General features: G+C 44.0%; 1 protein-coding gene across 1 annotated transcript in view; it reads right to left on the bottom strand.

Moving 5' to 3' along the window:
• suco (SUN domain containing ossification factor) overlaps positions 1–24,344 on the bottom strand; it is a 36,544-nt gene extending 12,200 nt beyond the window's left edge. The window contains exons 1-12 of the mRNA XM_079266751.1: positions 24,122–24,344; positions 10,176–10,290; positions 8,787–8,888; positions 8,007–8,338; positions 6,701–6,881; positions 5,219–5,327; positions 4,711–4,838; positions 4,427–4,494; positions 4,229–4,336; positions 2,648–2,753; positions 1,247–1,267; positions 914–969 (exon numbers count right to left, since the gene is read on the bottom strand). Of these exons, the coding sequence (XP_079122877.1) occupies positions 914–969; positions 1,247–1,267; positions 2,648–2,753; positions 4,229–4,336; positions 4,427–4,494; positions 4,711–4,838; positions 5,219–5,327; positions 6,701–6,881; positions 8,007–8,338; positions 8,787–8,888; positions 10,176–10,290; positions 24,122–24,174 (1,379 nt within the window). The 5' untranslated portion in view covers positions 24,175–24,344. The remainder of the gene's footprint in view (positions 1–913; positions 970–1,246; positions 1,268–2,647; positions 2,754–4,228; positions 4,337–4,426; positions 4,495–4,710; positions 4,839–5,218; positions 5,328–6,700; positions 6,882–8,006; positions 8,339–8,786; positions 8,889–10,175; positions 10,291–24,121) is intronic.
• Between the last annotated feature and the right edge of the window lie 445 nt (positions 24,345–24,789).

The following is a 24,789-nucleotide window of genomic DNA, read 5'->3' as shown; positions in this document are numbered from 1 at the left end:
GACAAATATTATCTCAAGTAACTTTCCTCTTTTAAAGCCCCTTTGAACCCCAACTGCAGTTCCTTGAGAACAAGCCCCCGATGACATGTAGGTACACGTTCCTCTGGCTGTTTGTGAGATTAAGTGTGCGCACAGTGCAAGAGACGGCTTTAACTTTGGAGCAAATCATACATGTGAACCGGGGAAACGCAGACGAGTAACATGCAGCCGTCTCAATAATCTGATACTGACAATACATCATAGTTCCAAGATTTAACTTTGTATGATTTAAAGGACCAGTGTGGAGGATTTAAGAGGGTTATATTAGAATAAATGGAATATAATATTCATGATTATTTTTTAATTAGTGTATAACCTGAAACTAATCTTTGTTCACGCTGCGTTCTTGCCGAGTCGCTGTTGAAGTTTTACTCGCTCGTTGTCGTAGCTATGCCGCTAAATAAAACTGGGAAGTAGCTAACAGCGAGAATATGTTTTTATAAATAGCGGAACAGGAACTGTGGGGAGAGAGAGAAGGGGACCCGAAATGGTGAAACACAAACATCTGATTGTTGTCATTAGAGCGCTGAAGGAAATTGAGGCCATTGAAAGAGACTTGCAGCCTGTTGCTTTGTCACTCGTAGTGTGAACACAGCATGAGAATCTTTGTGTTTTCATGAGCTTAGATCGAGTCCTTTATATCTTCCACAGAGACGTCTGTGTTGCTACGGTAGCCCAGAACGGACAAACCAAACACTGGCGAGACTTAACGTTTTTACGTTGAAGAGGCAAAGAAATGTATTCAGCTGGTTGTCTGCAACCTCACCACTGAATCCCACACGCTGGTCCTTTCATGCCAATTTAGAGTCAGGACATCAGAAAGAAAAGGCCGAGGGACAGAAAGGAAATTGGGAAGCGCCATTTACTGTCTTACCTGATGAGACTGAGTGGACAGAAGTGTTCTGATCCAAAGTGCGAGAGGAGTTCAACCTGCAGGGAAAATGGATAAACTGCTCAATTAAAATGATCATTCACATACCAATAACGCATGAATTAATATGAGTGCCCGCTCTATTAACCCATAATCCACCAAATACAAGGATTGCCAAGCGGTGACAATGTGGTTTATGTGCATGTTTTACTTGTTTAAGATCTTTCGCATGCATTAAAGACGATGCTCTGCCATAGCACACCCACTATAGTGGTCGACCATTACAAAGAGTGCGTTTCACAGCACAACCTCCGACGGAGAGAGAAGAGTGCTGACCTTTATGTACTTGATGAACATCTGATGCGATAGGAAGACAGGCGAAGGACAGAAGGAGAGAGAAAGAAAACAAAGAGAAAGAGAATCAGTGAAGACTGATTCAAGCAACAAAGCAAGTCCAGCATTTTGGTTACAGTCCGGCTCTCTGATGAGACAAACACACTGCCGGTACTCGCTGGATCTTTGTTCTGAAACAGGGACGGGACTAGAAAGAGGTTTTCTAACAAGCACTTTGAGAGAATCACAAGCAAGACAGAGGGACAGACGGACAAGATGTAAAACACGACGATGGGACATTTCCAGCTGCTTAGATCAGTGAAACCAAAGCAGACAATCCTGAAACATTTTAGACAAAACTCAGATAACGTATTAAAATCATTTCATAACAGAGCACATGAATCACAGGAAGCACCCGCACATCACACCCACACTGGCCACAGACAAAGGACAATCATTGGAGCATCAATCAACTGTTTAACAAGTCTGCACAGTGAATAGTGTGAGGGGAGAGACAGCTCAGAAAAACAGTCACTAGTAGTGGGTGACACTGTGAATGTAGAGATGGTTTAAAAGTCTTAAGTTTAAATTAATCTTAGCAAGAATGTCTGCAAGTACGGAAGCCCTGAGAGGAAAAAAAACATCTGGTGATCCATTATCTCAGTCTGATCCAAATTGTTGTTATCTCCCGTGTGTGAAAAGAATAGTTTTGCCAGCATCATTTTTCTACGTTACTTTTTTATTCATTTGTGAAAAAAGTTTTGTTATTCGTTATTGTAATACTAATGTTGGCCACAAGAGGCTGAAGCGCACCATCGGCTCTGTAGAAGAAGTGGACCACGTCGTTGTGACGTCACTCATCGCTTTGTGGTGTGCGGTTTTGAACTCACAGCTCATGAGTTTTTAGTTTCCCTCTCAGGGCTTCCGTATGTTCATGTAAGTGACTTTAGCATAAGACAAGCAATTGTAATCCTTTAACGTCACACCCCAATGATTTCACTTTCCAGACTGTCTGCAACATTTGTCAACAGATGTCGTTCCAACGTGGCCCGACAGGTTGCAACACCCACATCTCAAATACAAACCAACCCAGTGGTTATAAGTATCTGCCCTTCAGTTCTCACAAGAGAAACTCTGTCATGGACACACAGTCGCACACACACACACTCATCCAGTGAAGGGAGGAGGGTTCAGGCAGCGCCGATGGCTAACTTACCATGAAGTCATAAGAGGGTCCCCTGAGCTTTAACCCACGGATATGAAGCATGTGTCTGTGTATTCATCAACTAAAAGCTGCAATATATTATATAATACCACTGAGGATGAATAAATCCATTGTTTGTCGCTCTTCTCCTCGAGACATAAATGTACTGTTCCAGCAGGAGGAAGAGGAAAAGTAAGTACCTTCACATATTTAGCATAAAGCTGCTCATCCAGTGGGAAGCTCTGGACTATGCGCTCATCACGGCCATGAAAAGTACCGAGCTTCACCCACTTGTTGGTCGGATATCTGCAGACAGAGGAAGAGAAAAGCAAGAGGAGCATTTTTTTTTAGGGGCTACAGTTTACATCCATCACACAATTCCACATGTTCTCAAAGGCTCTGTGTAAATGCCACAGTGCTCCGTGTGACTGGAGGTCTGTCTCTAAATGCCAGAGGGTGGAATGTACGAGATCAGGCTGGAAATAAATCCCGACGGTGAAATCCAGGACTCAGACATCACCACAAGTTATTTCATAACAACTGAAATTTCAACGGCTGCATATTGTGCATTTCATATTTGTTGCATCGATATTACGACTTGTACATTAAACTAACTGTCAGAAGTGCAGCCATGATTCAGTGCACTCAATATGATAATTGCATGTTTTGTTCGTGCTAAACTTGACCAATATTACTTCTTATTTATGTTTCCTGAAAGAGTTCAAACACTAACAAGCTGCTTGACATCCTCTGGGATCTATTCTTCATATACGCTTGTAATCCATCTATAATGTTGTCTTTACTTTAAGTTCATTAAGTTGGTTATTGTGTACAGATACATCTATTGCATGTTCTGTCAAAAAAGTTCATGTGGATGTACAATCAGTGTTGAAGGTAAATGTTGTCAATTGAGGCAATAAATTCCTCAGTGTGTGCTTTGTTGACCGAGAAAGCAGAGTTCTCCTGCCAGCGGAGCAGTGCCTACATGTACCAGGATGCATTGCACATGAGCGTCTGATGCCGGGAGGGTCCCCGTCGGTCTCGTCCTCTTTGCACAGCTCGGCCTCGCTTCGCTGCATTTCTCAGGCCGATGACTCTGACCCGAACAAATACGGCTGAATAACTGAGTCAGCTGAAATACTGTCAAATGCCTCCTCTGCATATATATATTTTGGGACGCAATTTTTTTCTGTCCGTAACATGGCTAGTTTGCAATACAAGCGATGAAAACAAGGAGGTTCTGTTTTCTTTTCACAATGGAAACAACAACAACAGGCTTAGACAGTCATCTAGAGCCCGCCTACTACAAGTCCAAGCTGAAATAGCTTCCTGTAGCTCCTCCCTTCACCCAACTACTTCCCTGTCACACTAAATGACGGTGCTGGATGCAGAAAGAACTACTGTGCTGTGAACTCAGATTTCTGGGTCAACATAGCAGGCAGTGAGGAATTTATTGCTTCAATGGACTACATTTACCAGCAACACTGATTGGATATCCAGGTCCTTCTGTGATTTATGATATTGGGCTATATACAAACGACTTGAATCACAGGTACTGAGCTGCTGTTTTCTTCCACTGTTCTTCAATAAACCAGGCACCACATGCAGAAATTCTTCCTCCCCATTTACTCAATTGTTAATCAAACGCAGGCGGATGAATCAGACTGATGCCTGCGCTTCCTGCTGCACAGCCCAACACATTCTGTTCGTCACACACCCACCACATGCCTCTGAGAACAGTGCATTTTAATACTGGTTGAAGCTGAAACGTGTGACTTTACCTGTCGCTGATGGAAACCAAAAAGTCTTTAGGTGTCGATGAGAAGAGCTCAAAGTTAGCGATGTCCAGCTGCTTGACTTGAATGGGCTCACAGAGCTCTATCACAAACCTGGATGGAGGAGAGTAGAGAACGCTTGTGAAAAGACGACACTTGCGGATCTAACGTCAGTGTACCAGGAGTGCGTGTTGGCTCACTCACCAGATTTTGTTGCTGCAAGGATTCAACATGTAAAGGTCCATATTCTCCATGAGAATAGCTGAAGTGCTCTGAATACCAGACGGAAGAATGAGAGAGAGAATTAGCATCCACCAGCATGAGCATCACACGTTTTAGATTTCAGTGCTCATGAGACTACATAACATCTGTCCCAGGTGAAGCGCTAAGCCTCAACTTAAAGGGTAACTTTGTTTTCATCCACCCTCTGATAAAAGACGGCGGTCGGACAGTCTGCATCCTTAGCCGTGTGTGTGTCGGTGTCTAACCTTGGCCTCGTTGTTGGAAGAGAGTATCTTGGCTCCACACTCCACGGAGGCGTAGTTATTCTTGAAGTTTTTCTGGACCTTCTTCACCGAATGGGCGCTGCCGCTGGTTGAGGTATGAAGAGACTGACCTAGACAGAGGGAGCGATACATGTTAAGCCCATTACAGACGCTGGAGAAAACAAAACAAAAGAGCGTCGCCTGAGAGGAACAAGTAGAGAGGTTACGCAACTACACATGAGCACACGCTCCGCTGACCACTGCACATGCCGTGCAGAGGAGAGAAGAGAGAGGGCGACACTGACATGTGAAGGACTCCCTTTGTCTACACAGGCCTCTACAGGGCCCGAGCCACAGAGTGAGATCAACGTCATCAGCTACCTCTGAGTTTTCCAGCTGGCCGTGGCGCAAAGCCTCCGGACTCAAAGGCACTGAGCTGCTGATGTGACGTTTCCCTTTTCCATTTGTGTGCGTGCATCTAAATGTGTGTTTTAGTAATGTATGCACTCACTCTTCTTCTCCACCTCCATGACTTGTTTCTTCCACTCGTCGAAGGTGGGGATGTCTTCTTTGCTGGGAATCGAGGGATCGGTCTCTCTGGCAGTACTGCCTTGCCCTGCCTGAAACACACAGACGGGTGAATCACACACACACACGCGCCCATAATGAAAGTTCAACTGTATCTATATCCTACTACAATCACCTAATGCCCTGAATATGCGGATATCTTGACACAGAAAAAGTACAGGGCATTGTAAAGTAATCTAATATTGATGAATGGGATTATTTGTGTCCTGGCATCAGTGAGCCACGACATGAATTTGCATGCTGTGACCACCAGCATCCAACACACACACACACGCATCGTAGTCAGCTAGCCTCTGGTGACTAAGGCTTTGAGATGCACTGTGCTGTGAATAATATTGTGATGGATTATATAAGCACCCTTTGACCTCGCAAGCCAGTCTGAGCCTAAAAATCCACCAACGTAGACGGCCTATTATGTAAACACCGTTATTCAGGAGTCACATATAGATCAGAGGCCAGAAGCACGACAACACAACACGCTCAATCCCCCCTGAAAATGATTAAGCTCCACCGGATACGCTCGTCTTTCATTACCCTTCAACCGTGAACAAACGCAACCGAAAGAAACACGTCGACTCAGCGTTTGCTGCTTGGAACGTTCAAATGCTGCCCTTTGCTCAAACAGCTGTTCACGCTGAATATTTATAGCTTTCATGGGAATCCAGACAGCAGTTGTGAGGCGAAGTGTCACTGAAAGGACTGACCACGCAAAATGCCAAACGGCACCGTCAGGCTACCCAGCACACTCCACTGGGGCGTGAGCTGCAACACTGAGACCTGTAACATCTATAACGCTTTATAAACACTTATGATTCATTATATTCTGCTTATAGCATTGTGTAGTCATAGTTACAAACACTCATAACATATTCATAATGCCTCATAACAAGAAACATTTTAGAATGACTTATGCGGTCAGGTATCATAATACTTTATATCAGAAATAAACATTTTCACAATGCATTATAATCACTGTTATAATGTATTATAATGCATTTAAAAGTTTGTCTAAGAGGTAATTGTTTGCTTTAAGTAAAGTTTGTGTGTTCTTGCACATTATAAATAGTTATAAAAAGACTCAAAATTATATTACTCTATGATCTTTGCTGATGATTATTGTTATATATTTACAAGTGCTTATAACTCTGACTGTTCAGTGCTGTAAGCAGATAAAACCACATTATAAGTGTTTATAATGCACTATAGACATGGGCATCACAGAAGGTCTTTGAGAATAGTGTAATAATAATATTAAGTATATTTTAGCAGGATGGCTATTGTGTCACATGAAGCGAGCATGTTGACTGTCTCGTTCGATAGAAAGACGAACGGCTGTGATTTTTTAAATGTTCCATCCTGATACCTGCAGCACTATAATGCTTAAAACGGCACTGAAGCTGCTGACCTGCTTCTCTTGGTGGTTCTGAGAAATGTTGCCGTCCTGGTCCAAATCAGACAGCTCATCCTCCAGCTCCTGCTGCCGCTGTTCCTGGTCCACGTGGCCTGGAGTAGACTGGACCTCTGCTTCAGGACCAGAACTCTGGCTCTGGCCCGACCGCTGGTCCTCTATGCCGGCGTCATCCACACTATAGCACAGACACAGGGCCAATGAGGGGGAGAGGGAGGGAAGAGAGAGGGAGGGAAGAGATGGTGATGGAGGAATAAGGATAAAGAGGGGTTGAGAACACAACGATGCACTCTGCAAAACATTTTTTTAAATCCATTTATTTGACAGAATTGACCTCTGTTGTGAGCAGGCAGAACGATGGAAAAAAAAAAAAAAAAAAAAAAGCAGAAGTGGAGAGCAAGGCCAGCGGTCGACGGTTGCGCACAGCAGAGAGGTGTAGCTTGTACCGTGATTACCTGTCTCTGTGCTTTGATTGGCTTCCGGGTGGGGGGGGGGGGGGGAGGGGTTGGAAAACTCACCTGAAGAGAGGCCTGCCAAAAGGGGAGTTCTCACAGGTTGCCAGTTCGGGGGGAATGACCCCGCACTGTGCACCAGAGTGCTCAGCGAAGACAAATTTGTCTACTGGGAGTTCATCTCCTGCACTGGCAACCCGCACCGCACTGAGGGAAAGAAAGGACATGGCGTTTACCACACGTCCTCGCACTGGGGAGGAAGGAGAGCGAGGGGGGAGAGAGGAGAGCCAGAGGGAGAGAGGAGAGAAAAGAAATGGATGGACAAAAGTGGGGGTGGAGAGGTCTCTCACTGGTGGGGAGGCAGATGAGTCTTTAAATGTCCTGATGTTGCTTTGAGGAAGGAGGCGAATGCCAAAGTTGCCTCTGGATGGAAACAATCTTCAGACTAATCTTGGGTCAAAGTTCCACGTCACCACTCTGGTGATTCTCCACGAACGTCCGTCACAAAGTCCACGAGACAAAATGTCCCCGTAAATGTAGCTTCTTCACGCCGGCCACCAGTTCCATGAGGAGTGACTTTGAAATATCCAGAACGTCAGACCGACTCTCCTTTGAGCTCCTCTTTCAGTGTGTGATCAGTCATTAACAGTGGGTGAATGAAATAAAACAGAATAAAAACAAAAACTGAAGGGAACAAAAACAAACATGTGAAATGGTGGATTGGGTTGAAATTGGCTTTAACCATCTGAGATTATAATTTCAGTTTGCCAATGGGACTCCTCTGAGGTTACAGCCAACTTCTAATGCCAGAGAAAGAGGTCTCTGGATTGAAGAAGTGGATCTGGGCTTACCCTGTGTGGGTCTGGTCGGCGCTCTGTGAGGTAGGTGCGTTGTCGGCTTCATCTGGGGATGTGGCTGGGTTTGAGTCCAGGCCGAGGTGTGCGGCAGGGGCGTCGCTGACGGTCTCTGCCGGGGCGTCTGCGGACACTTGGCCCTGTGCTGGAACTGGTTCTGGAGTGGAGGACTCAGGGACTTCCTGGTCGTGGTCCCGTGCGTCTGCGGTCTGCAGGTCCACATCAGCCGGGGGGTCTGGGTGGAGTTCTGGCTCAGGGGCAACAGGTACAGTGTCAGACTCTGGGTCAGGCTTGGTCTCCTCCACCTCAGCGTCCCGAGGATTCACAGTCTGGTGAGAGAAAAGACAAAAAGATAAACAAAAAAAGTTCATTTTAATAAAGAAAAAGGGTTTGAATAAAGAAAGGCGATACGTCAATATAATGTTTTATCATGACAATCATGTGTGGTCATATTGAGTTAATGTCGGGTAGACATTAAACTGGCAGAGGCAGAGAGAAACGTGGCTGTATGTGACACGCAAGGCTTCCCTAAAGTACCACAACAGTACCAGCGCTACTACAACAGACAACTGTCCTCTACAAGTGTGCAGTCATGGAGAAAACAAATATTAAAGAAAATGCATATTACTTAAAATACACTGGTCTCTCATCTCGTGCTTCTTTTTGTTTCTCTTATTTAAAGATTTGCACCGTTGTGGTTCTGATGCATATTGTAAGGCTAACTTTATCTACAGCAGCTGCGAGAGCGTTTAATAACCGGCACACGTGTGACATTACCTGTTCTTGGTGTATATTGTGTGTTGCAAGCTCGTCTAGTGCTGCTCTCTCTGTCTCCAGTCCCATGTCATATGATGTGTGCGTCGTCCATTCTTCCAACACCTACAGAGGAAATAAATAATAAATAAGCAGTTATATTATATTGTTAAAGCCTAAACATTAAGCAGGATGACAATTTAAATCTTTGCAAGACATTATTGAAGGCTTATGTTGAAGCATTTTCTTGCAGAAAGGTGAAATGCAGAAGGTCTTTGCATCTCCGGTTGTGTTCAGTCTTTTGTTGATGAACAAAGCTTGTGTTATACGGCCAGTGACAGACTGCTGAACGCCTGTTTGGTTCTGGAGGATTAACAATGATTCCCCTTCTTCTGGGCCCTCACACACCAAAACACACTCGCCTCCCCAAATTATCATTCACACACACACACTCTCTCGCCTCCACGCACACACACTCTCTCTCGCCTCCACGCACACACACTCTCTCACTCTCTCACTCTCTCGCCTACACACACACACACACACACACACACTTAACCCAGAGTCAGCAACAGTCCACTTCAGGCAAATAAAGTAAGAAATAAAATATGTAAAAATACTAAAACCACATAAGACACTGTATATCAGACGTAATAATAGGCAATAATGTTTAAAACCATGAAATTATAAAACCCTACATGACATGCCATGTATTGGGACACACTCAATCTTTTTCTAACATACGACATAGTATGACAGTGTTGATACTGAAACGCACAATACAGTGATAAAGAAAAGGACAAAAAAGCAGAGATTGGGTAACTCTGTATTCTCTGAACTTTAACCCCACAGGGCGTGATCCTATATCACTCATTACACAGAGAACCCGATGGCCATGACAACGTGTAAGTATTTTGTTTTTCACCTAGAGAGGGGCTTTAATCTTCACGTCCTGTACGTTGTGTTCCCTCTTTACCAGCGTCCCTGACACCGCTTCAATCCTACCAGATTATCAGTCGTAAACAAAGAAATATGGTGGGACGACAACAAAGACTTATGCAATACCCAACTCCCTCCACCCTTTGGTGAGAGTCTAATAATACTGCTCACCGTCCCACAGCCACAACGAGAGGAGCCAGCGATGTCAACCACACTGAACACCCACCCATTAGAGGTGTGAATCCCCCCGTCAACTACTCCAACGCACGACAATTCTCAGTACATCTTAATGTGTCGCATCCTCAATACAACTGCAAATGGCATCAATTGACACAAGCAGTCAGATAAATCGGAACTCCCTTCTTATTGAGAAAGTGCCGTCAAAGATCAGACCACAACTGTCTTTATTGAAGCGGTTTATCAAATGTTTAATGTGACTCACTGATTTTAAAACATGTATAAAAAGGCACAAACCTGGTGTTGCGTGGAGTCCTGCTCCTGCTTCTGGCCCTCGGGGTTTCCGTCCCCCGCCGACTGACCAGGCTCAGACGAGCTCTGCTCTGAACAACACACATATCGACCGGGGTACCTGGAACACAGAAAGGGGGAGAAAATGTCACCGTTAAAAACCCTGCATCAACTCGCTGCCGCTTCCGTACGGGTAGGAGAGACAGCTGGTTGTCAGTACGGGTTTAAAACAAAGATTAGAAGCTAAACGGCACTATATCGTAAGAGCACTTGCTTCCCTCGGTGGGGGGGGGGGGGGGGGGGGCTGAATGTGCATGAGGAAAAACACAAAGGGAGGGAGAGATAAACCCAAAGGACAAACGGTACAATCTGGTGACCGAGGAGAGAGGCAGAGTGAAACAGAACAAACAACATTCCACTGTTATTGCTGTATTCTTGCAAGCTGCTCAAGGCCAACTGCATTCTTTGAATCATCTCTACCTCCTCCTCCTCCTCCGCCTCTTCCCCTTTGACCTCACTCCCTTGTTCCTTCCCACCCGTGAGGCTCAACAGGAACCAGGAAGCCTCTCAAACTCGCTCTACTGACCGTCTTACGTGTTTGTAGTCTGAACTCAAGTTAAATACTTTGTACCTCAAACACACGGAAAACATTATCTGCAACATAGGGCGACATGGCCAAAACCTTCTATGTCGATATAAGTATTATTGTTATACCTTGATAATGATATTATCACGATAAAGCATTTTTTCTGGTAACTCAATACATGAATAGTCTACGAAATAACCACATGGTTTTCTCATTGTTATCATCAAATTAGACGACATCATTGTGCATCACAATATCTATAAATCATATCTATTCATCGCCCGGTAGATCGACACTCTCTACTCCAGGACAATTCAAGGCGGTGATCTCAAACCACTTCACTCTTTTCACCGAGTATCGTCCTCTGTTGATTTGTTGAACTCTGCGTATTTAAAAGCGAAACCGAGGCTTAAATAAAAAGGTTTGAATGAATTCATTCACCGTGCGTTTCAAGTTTCATCTCAGCCATGCAAAGCCAGCGCCTCCATGCATGATGTTATATACACTTTAATACTGAGCGTATGACAGAGAATAAAACTGATTAGGAACGTAAAGGATAAGAAGCAGCAGAGGAGAGACAGCTGGTTGTCAGTCGGTTATCATATCAGAAGACACCATGTGACTCTGAAACTGGAGCGGTCAGATATCAATGTCAGGAGCAGGCGGCACACATGGACAGTCATGTTAGCGCCCCGTCAGCCTGGCTGTCACGAGGAGGGAGGCGAGCAGTGAAAAGCATATTCACAAATCACACAGAGGCAACATGTGTGCACGTCAGCGCGCTGTCACTCACAGAGACGCTCCATCTGTCCTCTGCTCACTGACATCTGAGCCGAGACAGAAGATCACAAGAGCATCCAGCTGAGACTTCATTTGGACAAAGCTGTGCTGCAACACATCAGATCTATGAGCAACTCTCAACTCGGTGAGATAAAGTGTCAATGCAAACATTGAAGCTACTTATACGCAAGTTGTTTTTAAGAGTTTTGACTCATCACTGAAAATACAACACGTCCTCTGGCGATGGAGAAGTTGATATCTCTTCTCATCTCCATGATGGATTCATCTCTCACAGAATGTTGAACACCGGTTCAAAATGTCACTTTTACTGAAGGGGACAGCTGACACCAGAACATGACATTCACTGTTGTTCTGGACCCCCGTTCATGAACCGTGTACCTCTCAATGTACGCTTTCCTAAAAAAGGGCTAGAAGGCTAGTGAGGGAAACCTACGAGCTGATTGGTGGACAGATGCTATGGACTAAACATGAGCCACATGCTTATATAGGCTCCCGGCTAAACTTAGAACTATATTGGTGCTGCGTTTCAAATGTCGTGCACCAGCAACGGTGACTTTGCAGATATTCCAAGAGGAGCTCGTTGTCATAGCCAGCGTAAAATACCTCAAACAGCTGACACGTTTGTTGTGAAGCTCCATATCACTTGCTATGATGTAGTGTGAGCATGTGCAATCACATGTAAACATAGATCTTATTGAATAGGTCGGGCCCCATCGTCATCAATACCCGATCCAGCTATTTGAGTCAGTATCAGCCCAATATCTAATGTCAGTAATGAAGCAGTGTGTCCCTGTCCCCTATACAACATATATAAATGATTCATATCATGTCAGGAAACAAACCCAGAGATCATAACAGCCTCCGCCGTTTACACTTATACGTCGTAACTCGGACGACATCTGGACAGCAGAAATCTAGTTAAAAAGATAGTTTGTAAAAACAGCTTTCCTTCTGTTGACTCTCACACAACACAGAATCTAACAGCACTTCATCCCCGTGTGCTCTGTACAACCTTTGAAAGGGATTCACAAATTATTCATAACTTCTTCTTTCTGCTCATATACATGCAGAGACAAGCAGACCGTAGAGAGATGAAGAAGAGCTTGGGAAAGATCTGCAGACATACTGCGAGTATCCACTCAAGAGTTCATACTTCTGTTGATAATATGGTTACAGGGCAGTGCAGTCAGAATCCTTGACCGGTACATCACCATCCAGACACAAAGAAAACTATTATTGTATCCCAAATGAGCATCATTAATGTGGATCTCTGCTGAATGTTTGATCCGTCTACTCAAAGCCTTCAGATTATCACGACTGCCATCTTTGCACAGGATGCCACAGAGCCTTTGAATTGCTTTACATATTTACAAAAAGCCTCACCTGGTCTGAATACTTTGCTACGTGTCGAGCATATTTCTATGTATCAAGGCCTCTTTGTTGCTGCATCGTCACTGAAACAACCCTGGGCGGTTTCACAGTCTGGTTTCAGATAAGGACTTTGCTCATGGTTTTTATTTAAAAGGCCTTTAATCACCCGGATAACAACATTAACTTGTGCAAATACCGATGATCGACAAAGCGGTCACACAGACCGGTGCAGGTCCAACAAGTCACAGAGTAAACAGTCCTGTGTAAACTTCCGTGATGACGGCAGATGCAGATAACAGAGACTGCCTCATTCGTGACTCACTGAACCAATGCTTGACTGGAAGCTGCCAAGTCAGCGTGTTATCTATGATAGAAATTCAAATATAAAGGGATGAAAACATGCGGCGCAATTCAAGGCCGCAAATGCCCCGTGTTTACTGAGCAAAGTGTAAGAACAGAGCCCACACTGTGGAACGAGAGGGAACGACAGCGTCACTCAGCATGAATGAAGAGAACGACCCGAGAGTCGACATTCCTTCAACAGAGGAAAAGAAAAAGGTGAAGAAGGGGCTGCTTTAGGGGGGCGGGACCTACTTTTTAATTCAAACAGCTACGCAACAGTGGGGGGAAAAAATGCACAAAGACCACCAGGAAAAATAGATGTTCCGGTGAGGCCTATACTGTACTTTACATACCAGTGGTGGGTCAATGCTAAGCTAAAGAGCCTGAGGACTGACGAGTCAGCATCCTGCAAACACACTCCTCCTCCTCCTCCTCACTTCCTGTCCCACTTCAGAAGCACCCGAGGGGTTTTGAGGAAGTCTCAGGTTTTTACTACAATCATTTTGTAATATTCATTTTGTTTTACGGTCCCATCTATGAGGACATAAAGGATGTACTCTTTAGTAAAATGACTTCCATTTACGTTGATTTCTTTTGGCTGAGTGACTGAAAATCTTGAGTTGTGCTTCAGGAAGAGTCTTTTTTGTTTTAGATTTTATTTTGCCAGGCCTGGGAGAGAAGTTTGAGAACAAGCGGTGAAGTAACCGGTAGTTTAATGAAACTTTATGAAATGTGTGTCCACTGCAGCTGGATTTTTGGTGTCTTATAAACCCACAAGGGCTGGGCACGAAAATAAAGATATCAATCACAATAAGTAGAGATGATATCGTTCCTTCCTTCCTTCCCGATTCCGACACTTGAACTTGCGTAACCGAAAAATGCTTAGATTCCAGTGCGTTACGTTAAACGGGTCATAATTCCCTCTCTAACATCTAAAAATCTCCTTAAACTATTTATTTTTTCAAGTTTCTCCCAAAAAACTACATTTTACAAGACATTTGAACACATCATAACGTTGGTTATTAACTTTTCACAATACTCATTTCTACTGAATAGTGCTTGAATGCATCATAATATTGTTATTTACTTACTTAATATACATTTACTTTGTGTTTTATTATATATTATAGTTGTTTTTATCTCGTTTGTTGGCACTATCCCCTCTGCTGCAGTAATCCTGATTAAAGGATTATCTTAATGTAACTAGATGCAACCTCTTTTAGCTCCGTTGTTTAGCAGCTGCTTTACCGCCTGCTAACCGCTAACGCTAACTAGCTCTCCTGCCGATTTCCACACAGGTTTGTTTTTCACAACATGGGAAAACCATAGGGTGCATGAGAGTGTTTAATCACAGGCGTGTAGTGCTAGTTTGCACATGTGCAGACCGGATCGGGGAGCAGGTGACTCCTGTTGTTTTTGTTCCAGTGTAGCGTAAACGAGGTGATAAAAATCATATGACAACACGATATCGGATCGAGGCATAGGCACACATGCCGATACCCGATCCAGCATTTTAGGCTTTATCGGACTACAACCGAATTTGTGCATCTCTGTGTTGCATAATGACAATAAATGATTCTTGAATCCTTAAAGTGCCAAAGAAACAGCTCGTTTGCCACAGAAGAGCAAAAACTGATTTGTACTTTTTTTCCCCATCATACTGCCTTTTGATGCACAACAACAACACAATTAAAAGCACCACAGCGTTGCACAGATGCACACAGACACGACTGTCTACGTGTCCCGACACGCTGTCTCCGCTGGTTCCGAAACAGCCAAATCCTCTGTTATTTCCTGTTGGCTTTAGGGCCATTCAGAACTGTCCTGTACCAACAGACTGGGTTGACACAGTGCAGACAGAACTGCAGAGACACCACGCTGGAGACAGATTCATCCGCCAGCAGCCGGTCAAATATTATCACCAGCTGCATTGCATGCAAACTGTGCTCGGGCCTCTTCTCAGGCAGCCTGGTGACACGAGGTTTCCAGAGGCGTCGAGCACGACAACATGTGTGAACGTGTGCGTGTCGCTCCGGTTAGCTCAGAGTTCTGCTCTTCATTATCCTTTATTCTCACCTAATTGTCTTAAATTAAAAAACTAGAACATGGTCATCGTGTCAACTGCTGTGTGCAAAACAGAGGAAGAGAAAGAGACAAACTGTTTGATAAAATACTGAAGTCACATTATTATAGTGTTCTTGATTTAGAATTGAATAGGAATGTGAATCGTCTCAGTCTTCTATTTTTCAAACGTCTTGTGATGTTTTCCCTCTGAGGTTCAGATTTTCCCCGATAGACGATGTGAGAGTTCATAACGTCAGAGAGGCTGAAGGAGCAGAGCGAGATGATGGAGTGAGTTAGTTCAGGCTTTATTATAAACTGAACAGTCAACTCACCAAAGCCAAATCACATGCTTTGTGAGAACACACACACACACCTTTAAGAATAAATCCTGCAACCAACATACTACAGGTGCAACGGATCATAAGCCTGACAGGTGTGTGTGTCTGGGGGGGGGGGGGAGGGGGAACAGCTGAGAAGAGAGAATCCAGCATCCACTTGAGCAGAGGTGGATTGTGGGGCGATTGGAGGACGAGTGCCAGCAAAGGCTCGCTGGTAAAAGTAGGCCAGCGCACCTGCCAGGCAGACAAAAACATGTTGCCACTGTTTAGAGGGAAAATGGGGGCAGAGCCTCAAAGACCAGCCTTTAGGACCCAGCGTGTTTGTGCGTGCGATCCGAGTTCCCTCCACATGGAAGCATCAAATAATGTAGAGCAGTTTTAAAGCCTGCTGATCCCCCATAATCCTCTCCTCTGGTGCGTCACAGGGCAGCCAGGACTCAGTGGCTGAACAGCTCTCCAACGCGTCCACAAACATTTCTGAAGCGGACCCTCCCACCTCACCTGTGGTCCATTTCATAACCAGATATAGTATAGATAACGACCAGATCTTCTTTGAAACAGCGACAGCTTCTGCCTGAAATGAATATGGTTCTAATCTAGAGTCAAAACTCAGATTCAGAAATGAACAGTTGATACCAGATGTTCTGCTGGCCGCTGCATGTTCCTCAAAGCATCTTTACCAAACGTAGGCACAGCTTCACTCCCCCGAGCAGATCAACAGCACAGAGAAGCTCTGTTTGTAGAGACTTCACTGACCAAGGGAAAGGATGGGAAAGGATGTGTTCTACATTGCTGCTGCAGACACATTAGCCCCATTAGTAGCAACACTGCTATTAATGTTATTGGAGCTGACTTGCTGTATTGGAGGAGTAGAGAAATAAAGCCTGTCTGAAATAATTGCAGGGAAGCTTAAAATACCTCCCCACCACCTGCATTTAAGGGAATACATAAGTAAAATGTGGTGATATTAGCTTGGATTGATGAAGCTCTGTTTAAGCAACGGAACAGCACAGTGCCAACAAACAGATGTCACACTTTCAGTTCAGAAGGAAACTTGATTGGTCGCTTTCTTACTATTGCCGTTAAAATACCATCAGACTGAACACACGCCCAGCAGTTCCTGGCAGAACGAAACCACTTCAGCCGGTTTGCTCTTAAAGCCAGATAACCACGTCAGGTCGTCTAATGTAATGAAAGACCACGTGCTCTTATGATTCACAACACTTTGAGCGATTTGTGAAGCTTGTTTGCTCTGTGAGGCAGGAAAATCCTTCAACCTTTGACACAGGAGCCTCTTCAGGATGTAGCGTGCGAGAGAACACACACCTCTATTTGGACGCTCGACTGAGTAACACCAAGAAGGCCAAGTCACCTGGAGGAAGGACGACTGCTGCTGAAGGGCTACGTTCAGCTAACAGGCCTGCAACCGGCTGACATGAAGGACATTCTCATCCAGAACCAAAACTAATCATGGATACGTGCCCCGTCCACTAAATCATTGATGCAACAATTTAGATAACATAATTTAATACCATCATTTACTAAATGAACATCATGCTGTATTGAAGAAGACTTGAAACTAGAGATTGAGACCATAAACTCATGTTTACAATGTTTACTGAGGGAATAAATCAAGAGAGAAGTAGAGTCATTTTCTCATAGACTTCTATACAACCAGAGGAGTCGCCCCCTGCTGGTCAGTAGAGAGAATGCAGCTTAAAGGCACTTCCAGCTGTGTTTAACATCTAAATGTGTCAATCTTAGCCTACATTTTACATGCATTTAAGTTACTGGTTATTACAAAAATACGCGTGCATGCCTGGTCAGTATGTACGCATCGTCCGGCACAGCAGGAGAACAAAAACTCATTAAACATTCACCAAAGTACAGTGTACCCAACCCGCTGCTGCTTGGTGAAACATTTAACATACATTCTCCAAAGCAAACAGTGGCCTCCTAACGAACACGGAAACACCACGTTAAACAAATAATCATAGAACAGACAGGAATATTGTGATATTTCAGATTTGAACAATACTTTCTACTCTTACACGAGCACCTACCTACATAGCCACTCAATCTGAAACAATGAGCCTGCTGTATGTCCATCACAAATCAAATTATTTTGGCCTAAAATAAGATAATTGATGAAAGTAGATTTGATGGTACTGGTGTGACTTTATATGCCAGCTTTGTAAAAACCAGCCGTTATTGGCTTTAGTTTAGTACACGATGTTCTTTAGCCGTGTGTGTCAACAATGCACGGGATATCTCTCTGTACATTTCCCTCACAGAGAACGCTTAAAAAAAGGCACACATGCACAAAGTCACATACGTGACGCAAACACGACTAAACCATCGACAAAGAAAGAGAAATAGACCCCCCCCCCCCACCACACACACATTATTCAAGCAGGCTGGACTGTAACTAGAAGGTAAACAGAGAAGAGCGCGAGCCAGAGAGGGGGAGGGGACGAGAAGAGAAACCACAGCATTTTCAAGAATGGAGAAATAGTGACTTGGCAGGAAAAAAGCAAAGCAACCTCAGAGTGTAGGGGAATGAACCAACAAAAGCTCAGAGAATACACAGCATCCGGGCATCGGAAATGTCTAGAGACGGGTTAAAACAGCTTAACATGGAAAGTTTTCAAGCCTTAAATAGTTTAGACTCTTAACGTACAATTAAAAACCTGGTAAACAAGTTGCACTGTTATTGATTTTGAGAAAAATATTTGCAATGACAAAAACAAGCTCGAGCTGAACGCTCAGTTGTTAAATAGTCACATGAATTAACTCTCTGCCCTCTTCTCACACAGGCAGACACACATCGCATCTGTACTGGTCGTCTTGGTGCAAGTCTCCACCTTTAAGGCCAAACAACCTCCTCCCTCACAGCACGGCTATCCAACAGCGGCATTTTCTCGCTAACTGCTCGCTGAGCCTCCGGCTACTGGCATGCATTCAACTCTCACTGACTTTCTTATTCCCAGAAAGACATTATGCAGGCAACAGGATCCTGGAGAGAAGGTCCTGCTGACCAGGAAGTAAAGAAGAGAATCCAAATTTGACTCTTTTTGCAAGCTTTGCAACATTTCATGTCCTCTTATTTCGTAACAAATCTGCAAGAATGTAATGAAAGTTCATGACTCAAAATCCACGACGCAAAAATATGTTGATACCTTTTTTATTGTATAAACTTCAGTCTGACTGGATGATGTTATGGAGGGAAACGTTCATGCATCACAACACAAGGAATTTGCTTTGGTATTTGTGCATAACATAAACATATTTAAATATAAAAGAAAAGCAATTATTGCAAAATTCAAGGAAGATAAATAAAGAAGAAAATTACAATAAAATATGTAAAATCTATTGGAATTAAAATGAAAGCCGAGCTGTTTTTAGACGCAACAATTAGTAGATCGACAGAAATACACAATCTTTTGATAATTGATGAATCATTTCAGTTATTTCTCAAACCCTCCCACATTCTGACTCCAGCCTCTAAAATGAATTTTAACTATTATTTGGACTTTTTGTTGAATAAAACAAGACATTTGAAGGCGTCATGTTTGGCTGTTGGGCGGCCATTTCTTTATTAACTTGTTAATTGAAGAAAGTATCTGCAGATTAATCAGTAATGAACAGAATAGCCCGGATTGCGATCCGTGTTTGATATTGTTTTGATCGCCCAGCCCTGCGGCTCAGCTCTCACCGTAGACACCAGAGTGCACTCACTTCACCCAGCACTGGATCTACCTCGAGTGTTGGTTCACAGTCTCGTTATGAAGAGCGTCCAGCGTAGAGCATGGACACACAGTGGAGCCATGCAGCGGGGAGACAGGAAGGCCGGCAGCCTTCACGGCCAGTGGGCAGGAACAATAGTTTGCTCTGCAGTGCCGGTCCAGCTCTGTCTCCTCACAGCCTGCAGCGCTAACCTCTGCTACAACAACAGAGATGGACTAAGCCTCCGGTCTCTATGAGCCAACAGTCCAGGAAACAGAAGCTTTTATCCATAAATCATAAGTCACATGGTGCGATGCACCCACTGGCAGCTGATCGGACCCAGTCACAAAAATCAGATAACCACTTAGTAACAAACTGCTACATGCATCGACTCCTCGCTCTGCACTGTGTGGGTTCATTTTATCATTTCCATGATAAGATCATTTACAGACTTGAACACAATATCATGCACGACTTACATAGCGTGACAGTGTCGTATGTTGGCGCTTATGCATGAGTAAGTATTAACTTTAGACATCTGCAACTCATTCATTATTCATATGAAAAACATCCTTCAGACTATAAAAGACAACAGATCTCAATACCTCCAGCTGGGCTTAGATTATTTACCGATCACTCTTTTTGACCACCTCATCATGAAGGCAAACGTGCGGTTAAAATATTCAAAACAGGTCAACTAGGGAAATTTACCAGAGGTGTTTACCGTGAGATATTACCGGAACAACGAGAACAACAAAGGAGTGGTCTGATGAAGGCACGGCGAAGAGGAGAAACAAAAACAAGCATGTGTAGACGCACACGCTGCACATCACAGCAGCCACACGGCACTACAGGACCATAAAGGCAACAAAGCAGCTGGATGCAACGAGTTGATGAGCTTCAAGGAAAAGGCTTAAGTGAGCAACATCGTCATGTCCCGAAGCCGGCTTAGTTTGCGTCAAGGCCAAACTCCCCGCCTCTGCTTTCAGGGCTGGAACAGCCAAAAACTCCCACAGAACCTCCCCTGCTTTATGAGCCGTGTTTCCATATAGTTCACAAACTGATTTTTATATGCTGCTGCAAAAAAAAAAGTCTTCGACAGTGAAGTTGTGTCAGCAGTTGTCACTAAAAGCTATGCGTGGCTGTAATCTACACGTAAACAGTAGAAGAAGAAGAGCTTGTGAACAAGACAAGTTGTCATCACACCCACAAGAACAATGGAGAGAGGTCTTCAGGAATTTGTTCACAATTAGGCAAGTTCTAATGGTTCATTCATGTCAGCAGTTTCACGCTGTCTGGAGACAAAGACAAGCATTGATGTGAATAACCAGGAAGACATCGACAGCAGAAGCAGCTGATCAATCACGTGAGGTAACTGTTGGTGTTTCTGAGTCTCATTTAGAGCATCAAATCTTCTGTCCTTTCCTCCCAGTCCAGGTGCTGCTGGACGTCTACTGGTGGGAAACACAAGCAGTACTGGCACACGTGGGCATGAGGAGGCGGATCTACTTATGCAACAGTTGCCCCAAAAAGGGGAACGTTTACAATGTGGTCACAACTGAAAGGAACGCATAGTTCTTTCAACGAGAGGGTCCCCTGACTACGTCCTGGGCTCCCTTGCATAGTGCTCACTGCTCACCAAAGGACCAGAGGACACCATTCGGACAGAGGGGCACGGAGACATGAAGTATTAAACGTTTGCTTACTCAAAACATTTCAGTTCAAAACATTTCAGTGTGTGTGTTTGCAGTGAAGAGGAATTCAGCTAATGCTGTGTTTGGTAAACGCCATTAGCCTGCTAACTCATTGTGGCCCTTCTTCTGGTTTTCTTTTTGAATCTAAAAGTATTTGTGCCGCTAAACAGAGGTTCACAGACGGGGTCTGCTCAAGAACTGAAGCCATGAGTTGGGAAATCCCGCTCTGGCAGCAGAGGGTAGATGAAAGCCCCTATAGAGCGCCTCATCCTATAGATGAGCTAGGAGAGGAAACAGGTCTGACAGGCTAAACCCTACGGTGTTCTGTTACGGGACTGGTGTCGAAACATACAGCGCAACGAAAAACAGCTCTCTGGGTATGATAAGCACAAGACACACAGCAGTACCCTCGAGCACTTTAAACGACAGCAAAGTCTTTTAATTACATGGAAGAACAATCAGCAGCAAAGACACTAAGTTGCACAGCAACCAGGTAAGTCAGCACCTTTAAAACATGAAGCCCCAGCTGGACAGTGGGCTGTAGACTTATCTCATGAGTGCTAATCGTGTTGCATAATAACAATAATCTTCAAATGGCTGGGAAACTAATGACTATGACACAGGGGACAGAATGAGATGATGCGTGCTCCTGTAGAAATAAATGTAATTGTTTATTTTAGGTCGTTTTGCAGACTATAGAATTAGCCGGAAGACGCCAGCTATCTGAGAGAAAGTCCAAAAATGTGTTACTGCAGAGAGGAGACGCACCACCACACTCAGCCGACGTCTAGAAGCTAAACTCCAAACGGAGGAGGGAAATAGATGTCGACAGACCCGACAGTTGCTGACGACGGCAGCGTGACACACACAACATAAAGACCTCTAGCTGGGCACCTTCATCCGTCTCACAGTAATGTACAGAGACTTCACTGAGCAAAGAAAAGCATGGAATCTGCACAAGGTTATTGCAGTCACGACAACAGAGTGATGCCTCCACCCCCCCTCACAGCCTTCAGCCTCCCGATACAGAGCCCCTTTCTGCCTAAAATTACAGCTGCCTTGGAAACCGTCGGATCACTGCAGGGACTACATTCCCTGTTCCCAACGGGAAGTGTGAGAGCTGGCACAGAGGAGTGAGAAGCCGACAGCAGCACGCTAAAAGGGGTTTGCATCAGTAATGAAGTGTGCGTGTGGTTGCACGGTCATTAGGTAGTTTGTTAGAAAGTGGAGCGAGTGCACAGAGGTTTTAAGCGAGCAAACACGCAAGGCTGTAATCACGTATGAACTATTAGGGAAGGCTGTCTCAATTTAATTCAATACTCCCCTTGGAAACTTCTTGAATTAAAATGACCAACTACAAATGTGTTGATCCCTCAGTCAGTCTTCCTGTTTCACTGACCTTCATGCTGCTGTGTTTCAATGTTCTCAAGTTCTTCTTTCTACTTTGTTTGCCTGCTATAAGATAGAAAGGCACCCCACATCTTATCTGAGCTCTTTTCAAATAATCAAATTTATGGGAATGTGGTCATTCTTCAGAAAAAAAAAGAAAGAGTACAAAGGTTACAAACAGAGTAAGAAGTGGATTTACCTGGGGCTGTTTTCAGTGAGCTCGTATTTCTCCTTTCAGTCTGACCAATTATTTAGACTTTAAAACCAGTTTGCGTCTCTTTTGCAAATACCATGACTGTACCACACCAGACTGCGTACCCGAGACAGTGTTACTTATTGATTACATCCTTACAAAAACCTCATCCTTGTCGTGCTCAATAAAATATGAGCATTCAAATCTGTTTACGATGCTGTGAGGATAATCTTTTAAACAAGCTATTTGATCTCCCAAAGAACAAACACCAGCTACACTGTCAAATGTCATGGTGATATATCAGAGCGGACAACATGACCGCACTGGAGAAACAGTCCACAGGCCACACGATGAAAGGTTAGCTGCTCCTGAGTCACCAATCTGGTTAAAGGTAGCATGTTAGCACGGACTGCTAATCCCATTTCACAAACCCTCTGCGTATTATTGTTACCTGCTCCGTGCCTCTGAGATTAAGCAAGTGCTTTGGAGAGAAGACGACACACACCATGTTTTTATAATGAAACGTATTTACATTGTTGAATGTAATAATGGCTCCATTACATCTAGTATAATGATGTTTAAGTAATCATTTACACTGTTTTCACCAGGCCTGTAGCCTCTTGCTCTTCACAGTTTTCTCTTATGTATCCTGTATTTACACTTATTGGTCCCCCCACATAAATCCAATTAAATGTGGTACTCTACTTTTAACAACGCAACAATATTCAGGTTATTTCCTCCACAAATACAGAAATAAATCTTGCTTTTCTTAATTTCTTATCATAACTTTAGTAACTGTGGGTTCAAATGTGATGCCCAAACTAACTAAACAATCTCAAGACATCAGTTTGGGCGTTTCTAGCTGATGTTGAATTTCCCAGATGGTTGAGTCCATTAATTGATAAATAACAATAGTAAAATAATAGTTATTTGAAGGGAATAGCTAGAAGTGCACCATATTTAAATCTCAAAGAGAAAGCAGCTCGTCACTTTGTTATTTCTTAGTTTTATTTAAGTTATTCAAGTTCCCAGCCATCAGATAAGTAACATTTTCATTCACAGCCCATGCTCACTGCTTTAGGGTTATAGCTAGCTTAATGCTGCTATTCAACAGCTGGCTAGCTAACACCACTAAAAAAACACAAGTAAACAACAAACTTTATCAACCAGCTGTGTCAAGTACAGACAAAAACATGCAAAAGGCTCCTCTTTCTGGCAGCGTTACAGGTCAATTAAACACTGTAATTAGCTTGGTAACGTAGCCGTGTAGCATGGAGGATTCATGTCACTGAACACTGATGACAGGCGGATATAATGCGGCAAAAAGCGACGTGACGGAGGGGTGTAGATGTCGTTAAATGTGGTTCAACCTGCTCACACGGCTGTCATCTGTCTTACGTGTAATTACTGAAGGTTTTACGAAGATGGAGATGGAGATATTAGCTTACCAGCACAGGAGAGCTACAATGAGGCACACCAACAAAACGCGCAGCCTCTTCATTATCTTCCCACGGGGACCAACATCCTCGCTCTCTGGGAGTTTTTTCTAATCTCTTCTAAGCTTTTGTCTGTTGGCCGAGGACTCGTGTTAACTACAGCTGTCTTCTGTGGCTAAAAACCTACACTTAAGGTGTGCTATTTTTCCTTTTTCATTGTGCGGAACAAGTCGCCCGCTTCTTACTCGGCTTGAACAGCGACTGCTGTGGAGGAGGTAGCTGGCTCTCGGTATGTTCCAGGTTTGACCAATCAAATCGCAGCTGTGTGTACGTCGGCCAATCACAGGACACGTAGCAACACCGGGTTTGACGAGACACGCCCACTTTGGACTGAGGATGAGCTGGAAGCAGAACGCGTCACATATGTCTTGACGTGCTAAAACTACTAAAGCACGCGACATTTAAAATGTTATTGCTCAATCTTCTGATGTCAAACGTTTCAATGTGAATGACTAATGCTGCAACCTTTGATTCTGTAAATTGGCAATACACGTGAAAGTCCAAATTACTCGATGAGGTGTGCGGTGAGGAATGTGAACGTTGTGTACACAAATGTAAATTTAAGAACATCCCGAAAAAAAGGTATTTAAAAAACAAACCATTCGTTGTTTAGTGCCGAT

Source organism: Melanostigma gelatinosum (assembly GCF_949748355.1).
Source record: "Melanostigma gelatinosum genome assembly, chromosome: 4".
NCBI classification, from domain to species: Eukaryota; Metazoa; Chordata; class Actinopteri; order Perciformes; family Zoarcidae; genus Melanostigma; species Melanostigma gelatinosum.
This window is presented reverse-complemented; position numbering and strand designations above follow the sequence as displayed.